The sequence below is a fragment of the Eulemur rufifrons genome, chromosome 2 (genome assembly GCF_041146395.1).
Source record: "Eulemur rufifrons isolate Redbay chromosome 2, OSU_ERuf_1, whole genome shotgun sequence".
Classification (NCBI taxonomy): Eukaryota; Metazoa; Chordata; class Mammalia; order Primates; family Lemuridae; genus Eulemur; species Eulemur rufifrons.
In genome coordinates, this window is record NC_090984.1 from 92,201,102 (window position 1) to 92,213,417 (window position 12,316).

At 38.2% G+C, this 12,316-nt stretch overlaps 1 protein-coding gene across 2 annotated transcripts in view; it reads right to left on the minus strand.

The window, feature by feature from the left end:
• Nucleotides 1–11,711, minus strand: part of SGPP1 (sphingosine-1-phosphate phosphatase 1) — a 35,462-nt gene extending 23,751 nt beyond the window's left edge. For both annotated transcript variants that reach the window (XM_069465048.1, XM_069465049.1), the window contains exon 1: nt 10,874–11,711. In XM_069465048.1, the coding sequence (XP_069321149.1) occupies nt 10,874–11,557 (684 nt within the window). In that variant the 5' untranslated portion in view covers nt 11,558–11,711. The remainder of the gene's footprint in view (nt 1–10,873) is intronic.
• Nucleotides 11,712–12,316: the final 605 nt, after the last annotated feature.

Consider the following 12,316-nt stretch of genomic DNA (forward strand, 5'->3'; position numbering starts at 1 on the left):
CCACAGACAGAAGAATCTTCCTAAAGCACCAATCTATTCTCTTTGAGGAAACAACCATATTTGTTTTACTCACACTGATATGTGTAGAGCCTACCATATTACCTTGTACTTACTACAGGTGAAAAAATATTTGTTGAATTGAATGCCACTACCTTGATTAAAGCTTTTTATTGAATGAGAAGAAAAAATGTGAGATTATAACAAAAGAAATATATCTGTCATTCTCAGCTGACATGATTTTCTCTATAAAGAACACATGCGAATCTATTAATACATATATACAGATTAAGAGTTCAACAAGGTTATTGTTTATAAGATCAATGTACAAATTTCAACTACATTCCTATATTCCAGTCACAAAATGTTAGAACATTTGAATTTTAACAAGATATCATCTACAATAGTAACAAAAAATGTAAAGTAACTAGAAATAAATTCAACAAAAGATATACTTGACCTATATGGAGAAAACTATAAAGCTTCATTGAAAGACATTTAAGAAAACCTAAAAAGTACATGTACTATATTCATAGATAAGAAGATTCAATATTGTAAGGCTATCAATTCTCTCCAAATAAATTTATCAATTCATTGCAATTTCAATGAAGTCCAGACAATATTTTTCAATGGAAATTAAAGACCTGCTTCTAAAATGTATATTGAAAGCAAAGATGCAAAATTAGCCATGATAATCTTAAAGAATATGGTGAGGAACTTGAATGAACAGATATCAAGACTTACTCTAAAGCAATTAAAGGAATAAAGACAATGACATTGATAAAGAGCTACACAAATACACCATTTGAACAGAGAACTCAGAATCAGACATATATATATAAAAACTTAAAATGTAACAGAAGTGGCACTACAGATAAGTAGAGAAAGGATAAACTACTCAAAAATGGTATGAGGTCAATTAATTATCTATACAAAAGAAATTACATCAGATTCATACCTCACAACATAAACAAAACCAATTGAAGGTGGATTAAACACTTAAATGTGAAACTACAACAATATCTTTCCAACAAAAAAATAACAAAAGGGATTTTCTTTTGGAACTAGGCAAACTAAATCATGTCATGTATTTATAAATAAAGAAGAATAGCAAGAATAATTCTGAAAAAATATTGCATTTAATATAAAGTTACAATGAATATAATATTATAGAACTTGCACATAAATATCCAACATATCAATTCTAAATAAAAATATGGCCATAGACCCAAATACATTCTTATACTTAATATATGATAAAAGTGACAGTTCAAGTCAGTAGGGGAAAAGGGATTATTCGCTAAATGGTGCCATTGGGAAATATTAGGTTGAATTCGTTCCCCAAAGCAAAAAGTGTTTAAAAGATTTAAGCATAAAAAATGAAACCATAAAAGTACTATAAGAAGCCACAACAGAGGCCATTCTAAATATCACATAAAACCCAGAAACTATGAAAGAAAATACTGATACATAAAAAGAAATAATTTCTGCTTGGCAGAAAACATCATGAAGTCTGAAGAAAATGAAAAATTTAGAAAAACAAGCCAGGAGCAGTGACACACACCTGTAGTCCCAACTACTTGGGAGGCTGAGGCAAGAGGATTGCCTGAGGCCAGGAGTTCAAGGCCGCAGTACACTATGACTGTGCCTGTTAGTAGCCACTGCACTCCAGCATGGGCACATGGCAAGAAACTCTCTTAAAAAAGAAAAGAAAAGAAAAAACCAGTAAGTAGCCCAAGACAAATGAAAACATATGTCCATGTAAAAACTTGTACATAAATATTCATAGCAGCATTATTCAAAATAACCAAAAAGTGAACCTAAATGTCATCAACTGATGAAAGGATAAATAAAAGTGGTCTATCTGTCCAATGGAATATTATTCAGCAATAAAAAGGAATGAAGTACTAGATACATTATAAGAATGAACCTTAACATTATGAGAAGTGAAAAAAGTCAGTTACAACAGACTACATATTGCATGCTGCCGTTTATATAAAATGTACAGAATACACAAATCTGTAGAGACATAAAGTGGATTAGTGGTTGCCTAAGGACTGGGGGAAAACGGAAAGTGACCACAATGGATGTGAGGTTCTTTAGGGGATGATGAAAATGTTCTAAAGGTGATTGTGGTGATGATTGCACAATATACTAAAAAGGACTGAATTGTATTTTTTAAATGGTTGAATTGTACAGTATGTGAATTATATCTCAAAAAGCTGTTATATATTTTAAAAAAAAAAAAAAACAATAAGTAGAGGTGAGAGGATTTCTCCTTCTGCCCATAAAGGATTGTTTTAAGAACAGCCTTTTCACTGTAAACAACCAGAAAACTAGAAAAATTATGTGAAACAACTGTTTTCAGATATTGGACAATAAGCAGCACAGAACTGTGATTGACAGTTCTGTGAAAAGGGAAACAAATGAAATGAGCCCTATGATTGTACTAGCTTGCTGCCAGAGGCAGTTTGCAGGCTGTATTACAGGAGGAGGAACCACAACAGAGCCCAGCAGTCTCACTGAGTTATGAGGAGAGAAAGTGGTGTTCTCAGTGGCCAAAGAGATTATAATTAGCAGGACAGAGTGCTGGAGAGAGGAACCTGCACAGAAAATGAGCCCTAGAGATGTGTAGAAGAAACTTGGCAAATTGTTGGCCAAGTACTAATCTGTGTATGCGTGAGGAGAAAGGCTGGGGGGAAAAACCACTGGAAAGTAGTAGGCAAAACAATTCCCAAAGCTCATGTAAGTTTGGAATTGCTTTCCCACCAGGCAGACTGAAGAGGAAATTGGGTAGAGTAATTAGAAGGTTATCACCTAAGTAGTGAAGCTAAATTAGCTCTAGGCTATGGTTATTCTGGGGCCATTTTAACAAGACTAAAAGGATTAAACAGACAAGTAATTTAACTGCAGACCAGAACAAAGCTTAATACTATTTAAAGGAATACAACAAAATCCAAAAGTCTATAAAAACTACCAAGCAAAAAAGCAGGAAAATATAATACATAACCAGGAAAAATATTAGAAACACACAAAGATTACAGAAATGAAGGAATTAGTGGACAAGAACCTTAAAACAGCTATTAAAAATCTTGTAAACTTACTTAAGGATGTAAGGGAATATAGGAACATAATAAGCTGAGAAATGGAAGATTTTTTAAAAAGACCCAAATGGAACTTCTAAATATAAATTATATAGTATCTGAAATTATATGCCATCCTACTTGATGAAATTTTCAGAAAATGAGACATTGCAGAAGAATAGATGAGTGAATTTGAAGCCACAGCAATAGAAACTATCTAAAAGGAAGGAATAAAAGCAAAAACACTAAAAAAAAAAAAAAAAAAAAAAAAAAAACCCCAAAAACAGAACAGAGCATCATTGACCTATACATGAACAGTCTAACACACATGAAATTGGAATTTCAGATGAAAAGGATAGAGGTGGTAAGGGGGAAAAGAAAAAAAATTCTAGAAAGAATGCTGAACATCTTCCAAATATAATGAAAACTACAAACCCACAGATTCAAGATCAATGAGCCCCAGGCAGAAGAAATACAAACAAACGCACATCAAGGCACATCATTTTCAAATTGCTCAAAACTAGTGACAAAGAGAAAATCTTAAAAGCAGCCAGAAGAAAAAAAAGACATTAAGTACAGAGGACCACAAATAAGAATTTCAGCAGATGTTTTTTCAAAAACTATATAAGCCAGGGGGCAATGGAGAAACACAGTATTTAACGTGCTGAAAAGGCCAGGCACGGTGAATCATGCCTGCAATCCTAGTACTTTGGGAGGCTGAAGCAGGAGGATAACTTGAGGACAGGAGTTTGAGACCAGCCCGGGCAACATAGTGAGACCCTGTCTCTACAAAAAAAAGTAGCCATGCATGCTAGCACAAGCCTGTAGTTCCAGCTACTGGGGAGGCGAAGGTGGGGGGGTCACTTGAACCCAGGAATTGGAGGTTACAGTGAGCTATGATTACACAACTGCACTCATTCCAGCCTGGGCAACAGAGTGAGACTCTGTCCAAAAAAAGAAAAAAAAAAAAAAAGTACTGAAAGACTGGCCGGGTGTGGTGGCTCACGCCTGTAATCCTAGCACTCTGGGAGGCCGAGGTGGGAGGATCGCTCGAGGTCAGGAGGATCAGGAGTTTGAGACCAGCCTGAGCAAAAGCGAGACCCCACCTCTACTAAAAATAGAAAGAAATTATCTGGACAACTAAAAATATATATAGAAAAAATTAGCCGGGCGTGGTGGCACATGCCTGTAGTCCCAGCTACTCGGGAGGCTGAGGCAGGAGGATTGCCTGAGCCCAGGCGTTTGAGATTGCTATGAGCTAGGCTGATGCCACGGGACTCTAGTCCAGGCAACAGAGCGAGACTCTGTCTCAAAAAAAAAAAAGTACCGAAAGAAAAAAAAAACTATCAACCTATTAACAAAAATTTATGTATCATGCAAATATTTTCCCAAAATTAAGTCAAAATATTTTTCAAATAAAAAAGCTAGGAAGATGACATTGTCAACAGATCTACACTAGAAAAAATGTGTGAAAAGAGGCTCTTTAGACAGAAGAAAAATTATACCAGTTCTGAAACTACAGCTTTAGCATATTCTATGTCATATATTGGAACATTACACAAAAATAATAACAATGTATTATGAGTTTTATAACACATGTAGATGTAAATACATAACAACCATAATATAAAGAAGGGGAGAGGGAAAAATGGAAATATACTGTTGCAAGGTTCTTATGCTAAGCTTGAAGTTATACTTGAAGGGGTGTATTATTATTTGAAGATGGAGCAGACACTAAAAACAAACAAAAAAAGAGATACAGTTTAAAAAAATCAGTAAGTAAAATATCAACAATCTAACTGAAAAAAAAATAGAGGAAATCTTTGAATAGACAGTTCATAGAAAAGGAAACTTAAATAGTCGCTAAACCTATGTATACCTGCATACCTACATGATGAGTGCGATGTGCACTGTCTAGGGAATGGACATGCTTGAAGCTCAGACTCGGGGGGATGGGGGGGCATGGGCAATATATATAACCTGAACTTTTGTACCCCCATAATGAGCTGAAATAAAAGAAAAAAAAGAAAAGAAAAGGAAACTTAAATAGTCGTTAAACCTATGTAAAGCTCTTCAACTTTATTGATAAAAGAAATGCAAATTAAATACAATGTTAAAATTATTTTAAGCAAAGATTAATAAATTTGATAATACATTGCAATAATGAAAGTGTAAGAAAACAGACACTCTCATATATTGTTGGTAGGAATGTAAATCGGTACAATCTTTATGAAAGAATTTTGCATTATCTGTTAAAATTCAAATGCATATACTCTTTGACACAGTAATGTATTCAAAATGCATATAAGCAGTCACTGTGTCATTATACTAGCAAATGACCAGAAATCTAAAGATACTGAAATAGTCAATTTATTAGCTATATTATTAATAATATAACATGCAAATGTGAAAAAATTAGATAGCTCTCTCTATATAATAAATAATACAGAATGTATATAATCCAGGAGCACAGTATCATTTTACAGCCAAATTGCCTGCATTTGAATCCAGGCTCTGCCACATATATACTTGCTGAGTGATCTTGGGCAAGTTACTCAACCTTCCTCTGCCTCAGTTTCTTCTGCAAACTAGTGATATTACTCACAGGGTTTTATGGGGATTGGAAGAGTTAAGTCATGGAAGGCATTTTAAAAAACCATGAGAACATAATTAGTACTCGTTAATTGTTGGATAAAAGAAAAGGAAAGGCCACGGTGGCTCACACCTGTAATCCTAGCAAGGCCCGAGGATCGCTTGAGGTCAGGAGTTTGAGGCCAGCCTGAGCAAGAGTGAGACCCCCCCATCTCTACTAAAAATGGAAAAATTAGCCAGGTGTGGCGGCGCCTGCCTGTAGTCCCAACTACTTGGGAAGCTGAGGCAGGAGGATCGCTTGAGCCCAGGAGTTTGAGGTTGCTGTGAGCTAGGCTGATGCTACAGCACTCTAGCCCAGGCAATAGAGCAAGATTCTGTCTCAAAAAAAAAAAAAAAAGAAAGAAAGAAAGAATGAAAGAAAAAGAAAAGGAAAGTCTTCATGATATATTTCTAAGCAAAAAAAAGATCCAGAACACTATGGTATGTGACCATTTGTATGTCTATAAAAGTAAAGACCATCTCCAGAAAACTAAACAAGAAAAGTATAACAATGAATCCTCTGGAAAAGAGATCTTAGAAGCTGTGGGACAGAGAAAAGAGAGAAACATACTCTCCTCTTCATATTTTTATGTAAATTTTGAGTTTTCTACAATGCATTCACCTATTCAAATAAACGAATACAATTAATTTTAAATAAAAAAAGTAATAAGCACTTATAAAATCAGGAAAATGTGAATTTCAAACACAAGCGTCATGCAAGGTAAAAAAGTAGCAAACCATTTCAATTTTTAAATAAACTGTGCTTCTTCCCAGAATTACCAGAGTGATCAATCTCTTGGATCTTGCAGCCTCCTTTGGTCTTTGTTATCTGTGACCTACTTTTGTAACTCTTACTTCTTGCCTTTCCTCCTTTTATCTTTCCATGACCTCACAGATATCTTCTATTATCTACAATAAACTATTCTGATAGAACATCTTTTGTCCTTTTTTCCCCAAAGGTCTTATGCTTACCTAATTCTTTATTCTATTGAGTGACAAATCAGCATTTTATTTCAGTCAACATCTTAATATGGCCGGGCGAGGTGGCTCACGCCTGTAATCCTAGCACTCTGGGAGGCCGAGGCAGGTGGATCCTTTTTATTAAGGAGTTCGAGACCAGCCTGAGCAAGAGCGAGACCCCTGTCTCTACTAAAAATAGAAAGAAATTATATGGATAACTAAAAATATATAGAGAAAAAATTAGCTGGGCATGGTGGCACGTGCCTGTAGTCCCAGCTACTCAGGAGGCTGAGGCAGGAGGATTGCTTGAGCCCAGGAGTTTGAGGTTGCTGTGAGCTAGGCTGACGCCATGGCACTCTAGCCCGGGCAACAGAGTGAGACGCTGTCTCAAAAAAAAAAAAAAAAAAAAAAATCTTAATATATGTCTAAAACGCAAATATTTGTGGACACTGCATGTGTACATATATACATATATATACACGTATACCACATATACAATTATACATATGCATAATAACGCTATGTTCTTAACGCATATAAAAGCTGATTTTGTACTTTAAGAACACAATCATATCTATTTCAAAAATGGTATTTATTATTTAAAACATACTTTAAAAACCACACATAAAGTGTGATTTGAAATGAGTTTTCTCTGTAAGCTCTTGAGTCAATCTATCTGCATTTAAATCTAGCCTCTGCCAACTTACTGGCTGTGTTACTTTGCATGAATTACATAACCTCCATGTTCTTCAGTTTCCTCATCTGTAAACTTGTATTTACAATAGGATCAAACATTGGGATGTTATAATAGTAAACTAAATGAGGTACTAGTCATTTCAAACAATCTGACATGCAGTAAGCGCTTAATAAATGTCAATAATGTTAATATTATAATTATTATAAAAAGTAGTGAAAGCATATGTAGTAAAAGATTAGTTGGTAATAAGTGTGTCTATAAAGCATAAGACTAATTTTTTAAAAAAGAAATTCGTTTAAAACCTTATAATTAGTAAATCAAGTATATACTTAGAACTGATTATAAGCCATATTATTTAAAAATCAAAAATTTTTATTTCAGAAAACATGCAAACATAATTGCAAAAGGAATGCTATATTTATTTTAGATTATTCTTCAAAGGACTATGTTTTTAATATCTGATGCTCCTTATTTCATAATTTGTTCCCAATTCAGGCTACAAAAAATTCCAGTGAATAATATGACAGCAGTAATCATTATCTGGCCAGTGGATCTCAGGTTATTTAATCCCTGGAGGAATAAACATTTTTCTATCTTACAACACCATAAAATATATATTTAAAAACTCTTCAGATAACCACTTGGAGTTATACTATTCCAATCAACACATACTTTAAAATATTCAAAGACTGCACTCACAAAAAGAGCTGAGACAGCAATTTTGGAGAAACATAACATATATTTTAAGGATCAAGAGTTAATCTTTGGTGGACAGAGAATTTATACAGTTAAAAAAAAGAGCTAATTTTCAGGGAACTTTCTCCAGTAAAATGCAATGCCCTTCACTTATCTAATGGTTCATCATCTCTGGAAGTAAGGTGCAGAAATCTGCATTTCAACACTCCCCCCGAACCTGTAATTTTCATATACTGTCATTTTAAAAATAAGTGAGGAATAATGAAACAGAAAGGGTTAATTTAAAAGGTTCCATGTAGGTGGTGACTCTTGAGCAAATTTCAAGGAGGGTAGGAACATTAAGTGCTAGAGAGGAATGAAGCAGTGATTCTAAGCCAAAGGGATGGTATGTGAGATAACTCAGTTTCGAGAGATGTTTGAGCAACATAGACATATAGAAGTAACCAGTCCTGTCCAGAGTATGCAGCTGAGGCACAGCAGATGGACAGACAGGACTGTCAATCAAAATGCCAGGCTTTCACTGTTTAATTCTTCTCTTCATCTCTAATATTGTTTTTCATTACCTACTCTGGAAATACAAGCCTCCAAAGTAGTGCAATACTAACCGGCAGAGAGGAGGACCAAAACAACTTAAGCAAAGGAAGGTACTTTTGTTTTCAACACATAACAAGGATCTTAAAAAAAAAAAAGTAAAAACGTAAAAAAGTCATTCTGGATTTTGTACTGGATTATTACAATCAAACATTTATAAAGACAGAACTTTCATAGACTGGGAGTCTTTCAAAACAGGTAACTAAAAAATAATTATGCAAATTTAGAAGTTTGTTCAATTTTAGAGTGAAAAATGTAAAATAAGAAATTTAAACCATTACAAGATTAATTCTAATGTAACTGGTCTGTTTGAACATCTGTATAATGACAGTTTGAAACTAGGTGATTTCTAACATCCTGTCTAGTTCAAAGTCTAAAACTGTATAATACAAGTTCCTCAAACTTTGAATTAGATATACTAGATTGTTTTAAAACTATAATGTAAGCTTATTTTGATAATTCAAATAATTCTGAAATGTTAAAATATTAATAGCTGCATCCCATAAACAATTCAACTATATTGTTTTCAGACTTCCTGTTAGCATGTGTCCTGAATAAATGAAGAGCAAAAATAACTATTTCTCTTAGATTGCTAACATTAATAGCACACAACATAGCTACTCACTAAGGTGTTATAAAAGGCCCTATATTGTTATAGAATCCTATGTTTCGTGAAACTAAGAGAAACAACATCAGCTAACCAGTAAATATTATGCCAAACACAGTTCACTGACAATCTTAAATTTTGAAATATTTAGATTAAATGCAAAATTTGAGATATTTATCATGCAAAACAGGCAGCATTGCTTCACAATCTGAGTATCACTGTATATCTCCTTTGGTTGAATAGGAAGAAACTTCCATGGTTCTCTTCCCTCCTAATTCTGCCATTCTTACTTATGCACCTTACATATTTTCCATGTTATTATAAGAAAGATGCACTGCACAGAAGTATCCACGGGGATAAGATTTTATCTATACTGCAATCAAATGTGGGATAACGTTATCATAATGAAGTTTTATATGGAATGTGTATTTCTCAATGTAAGATGATTTTGTGCAGTAAAGGGGAAAAATACAGAGAAGTCCGCTTCCTTAGATTCTCCACAATTAAGTACTTTATTCCTTTTTTTTTTTTCTTGCTGTCACTGAAGACAGAATATATTTTATTCTTAAATTAAGGGACTCATCTGGAGGATTAACACATCTCTTACAATTTAAAAGACAAATAAAGCAATCCCGGAGGTCTAAGAATAAATTTTGGTTTTATGTTTTTCATTTTTCTTTTTTTTTTTTCTTGCAAATAGGCACACCACCAATGCAGAAAGATAATTAGTTTTTAAACCTAAGTAACATTTATGGACCATGGAGAACTCAAAATTGGAGGGCCCAAAGAAGTAGGCAAAATAAAAACAACTGCCATTAAAAACCCCTCCCTGATGGTCAGGCTGACCCTGCTGTTCGTATTTGCCACTTTCATAAACCCACCAGTCTAATCAAGAACTCTTTCTTTAAGAATAACTTCTAAACCATGAATTTTTAGAGTTAATGCAGCAATAACACTGTTGTGGCTTAACTGATACTTACAGATCAATGATCCAGAAGATAATTAAACTTTGTGTCTATCAGCAAATTAGTAACCACACCTCTTAAGACCGTGCTCCATTAACTTCCTTCATTAAAGGGTGGAGTTCGCTGAAAATTCTTTACTTCTTTGCTTGGAACTGGCATGTTTGTTTTGAAATTACACTAAGATTTTGTAAACACTCCTACAGTAAAGCTAATGACTTTACCTAATACCTACACCTGAAACAGAATCAGTTTTAGGGAAGGCACCACACTTTACTATGAAACTGGGTCTTAGTGACCTAACGATTCATAATAAGGAAAATCCACTTCCCCTGTGCATCACAAGAATTAAAGCAGTTTAAAAACTCAAAGCCCAATGACAATGTATTACTCCGTGAAAAGTGTTTCCTTCGGGTTCTAAGAAAGGCATTGCTATTAAAATAGAACTTAATGGTTCAAGTCTCTAGGTTTCCCCCATTACTTAATTTTTTTAAACCTAGAAAGGGCCCGTTTGAGGATACTCTGAAAACCTATGGAAAGAGGGGTTTTGGAGGGGAATGGTCAAATTAAAATAACTGTACAGAGCAAAGAGAACTCCGAGTTCTTTAACTGCCCGCAGGCTAAGCCGGGCGAGGAGAGGGAATCTTACCTGCCAGCGGCCATAGGTGAGGAGGACCATAGAAATGGGGATGGCGGTGCCAGACATGGCATGGGTGGAGGGCATGCTGTACTCGGAGTTGTAGAAGACCTCCAACTTGACCACCGGCGGCGAGGCGGGCCGCGGCCAACGGATAATGTCCTTGGTGCACTGGCCCAGGTACATGACCAGCACCCAGATGACCACGAGCCTCCGACCCACCAGGGGGTCCAGGTTCCAGATCCAGAAGGGGAAGAACGTGATGTAAAAGAGTTCGTTGCCCAGTTCCGTGCCGAAGCAGAACAGGTAGTAGAGCGGCCAGTTGTTCACGCAGGCCAGCTCGCCCTCCTCGCCTGTCAGCGAGTTGCGGCGCAGGGCGCCCGCGCGCCGTGGCGAGGCCGGGCCCAGCTCGGCGGCCAGCCCGTTCCGCACGCCGTTGGGGGCGCCGCCGCTGTCCGGCTTGCCCGGGCACTGATTGCAGTCGCCCCCGGGCGGCTGCGGGCCTCCGGACGCCCCTGCCTGCCGCCCTCGCCGCCGGGCGTCTCCGGCTAGGGGCGCCTCCGCCTTCTCATCCTCCCTCGGGTCGGCAGAGCGGCTCGGCAGCGCTTCCACCCCGCACAGCCGCTGGAAACGGGCCACTTTCTGCGGCTCCTGCAGACGGCCAGCCAGCTGGGCCAGGCGCTGCCTCAGAGACATGATAATGGGACCCACCAGGAGGGTAGGCCGACCCCCGGCGCAGCCTCGAACCGTCCCCACGCGCCTGGCCAGCGGCAGCAGCGGCAGCAGCTGCGCCTCCCTCGAACCGCGGGAGTCTGACGGGTGACGGCGCCACAGGCCGCAGCGGCCGCCGCGCGCCCTCGCCCCGCGCGCCCCTCCCCCGTCGCGCGCGCTCCGCCCCCGCCCGCGGCCTCCACGCGCCCGCGCGCGCGCCGCGCCCCGCCCCCACCGCCGCTCCGAGAGGGGCCGGGCCGCGCCGGGCCAACCCCGAACGCACCCGGCGGCGCCTTGGCGCTGAGGCTCTACGGGCGGCTGCCGAGAGGTTCCCCACCGCCAGGCGTTGCGGTGCTCCGCTAGCGGGACGTGGCGTGTCCCCCTTCTCCATCTTCAGCGCTCGTTCCCCGCAGACTAGTGTTGCCGGATTCCCTCTGCGGAACACTGACCCGGCGAGGCCACGATCCTGGTGCTAGCTTCAGCGGTGCCAGTGACCCAGCAGCGGGACGTCCTGCTGGCACCGAATCAAGTGGTGAATGATGAATGCAGGCGAAGTAACCACCATGCGCCCGGAATCGCTCGACTCAAGTAATTAACGAGTAATTACAGAGCTGTCCGGGACGATTGATGTCCGGAAAGCCACGTGCCGATTGATAGGTGGTGGCAAAACTAGATGTAGACTGCAGTACAGGACCCGGATGTATAATCAGTAAAATTAACAGCTATGGCCTACAAAAGAAAACC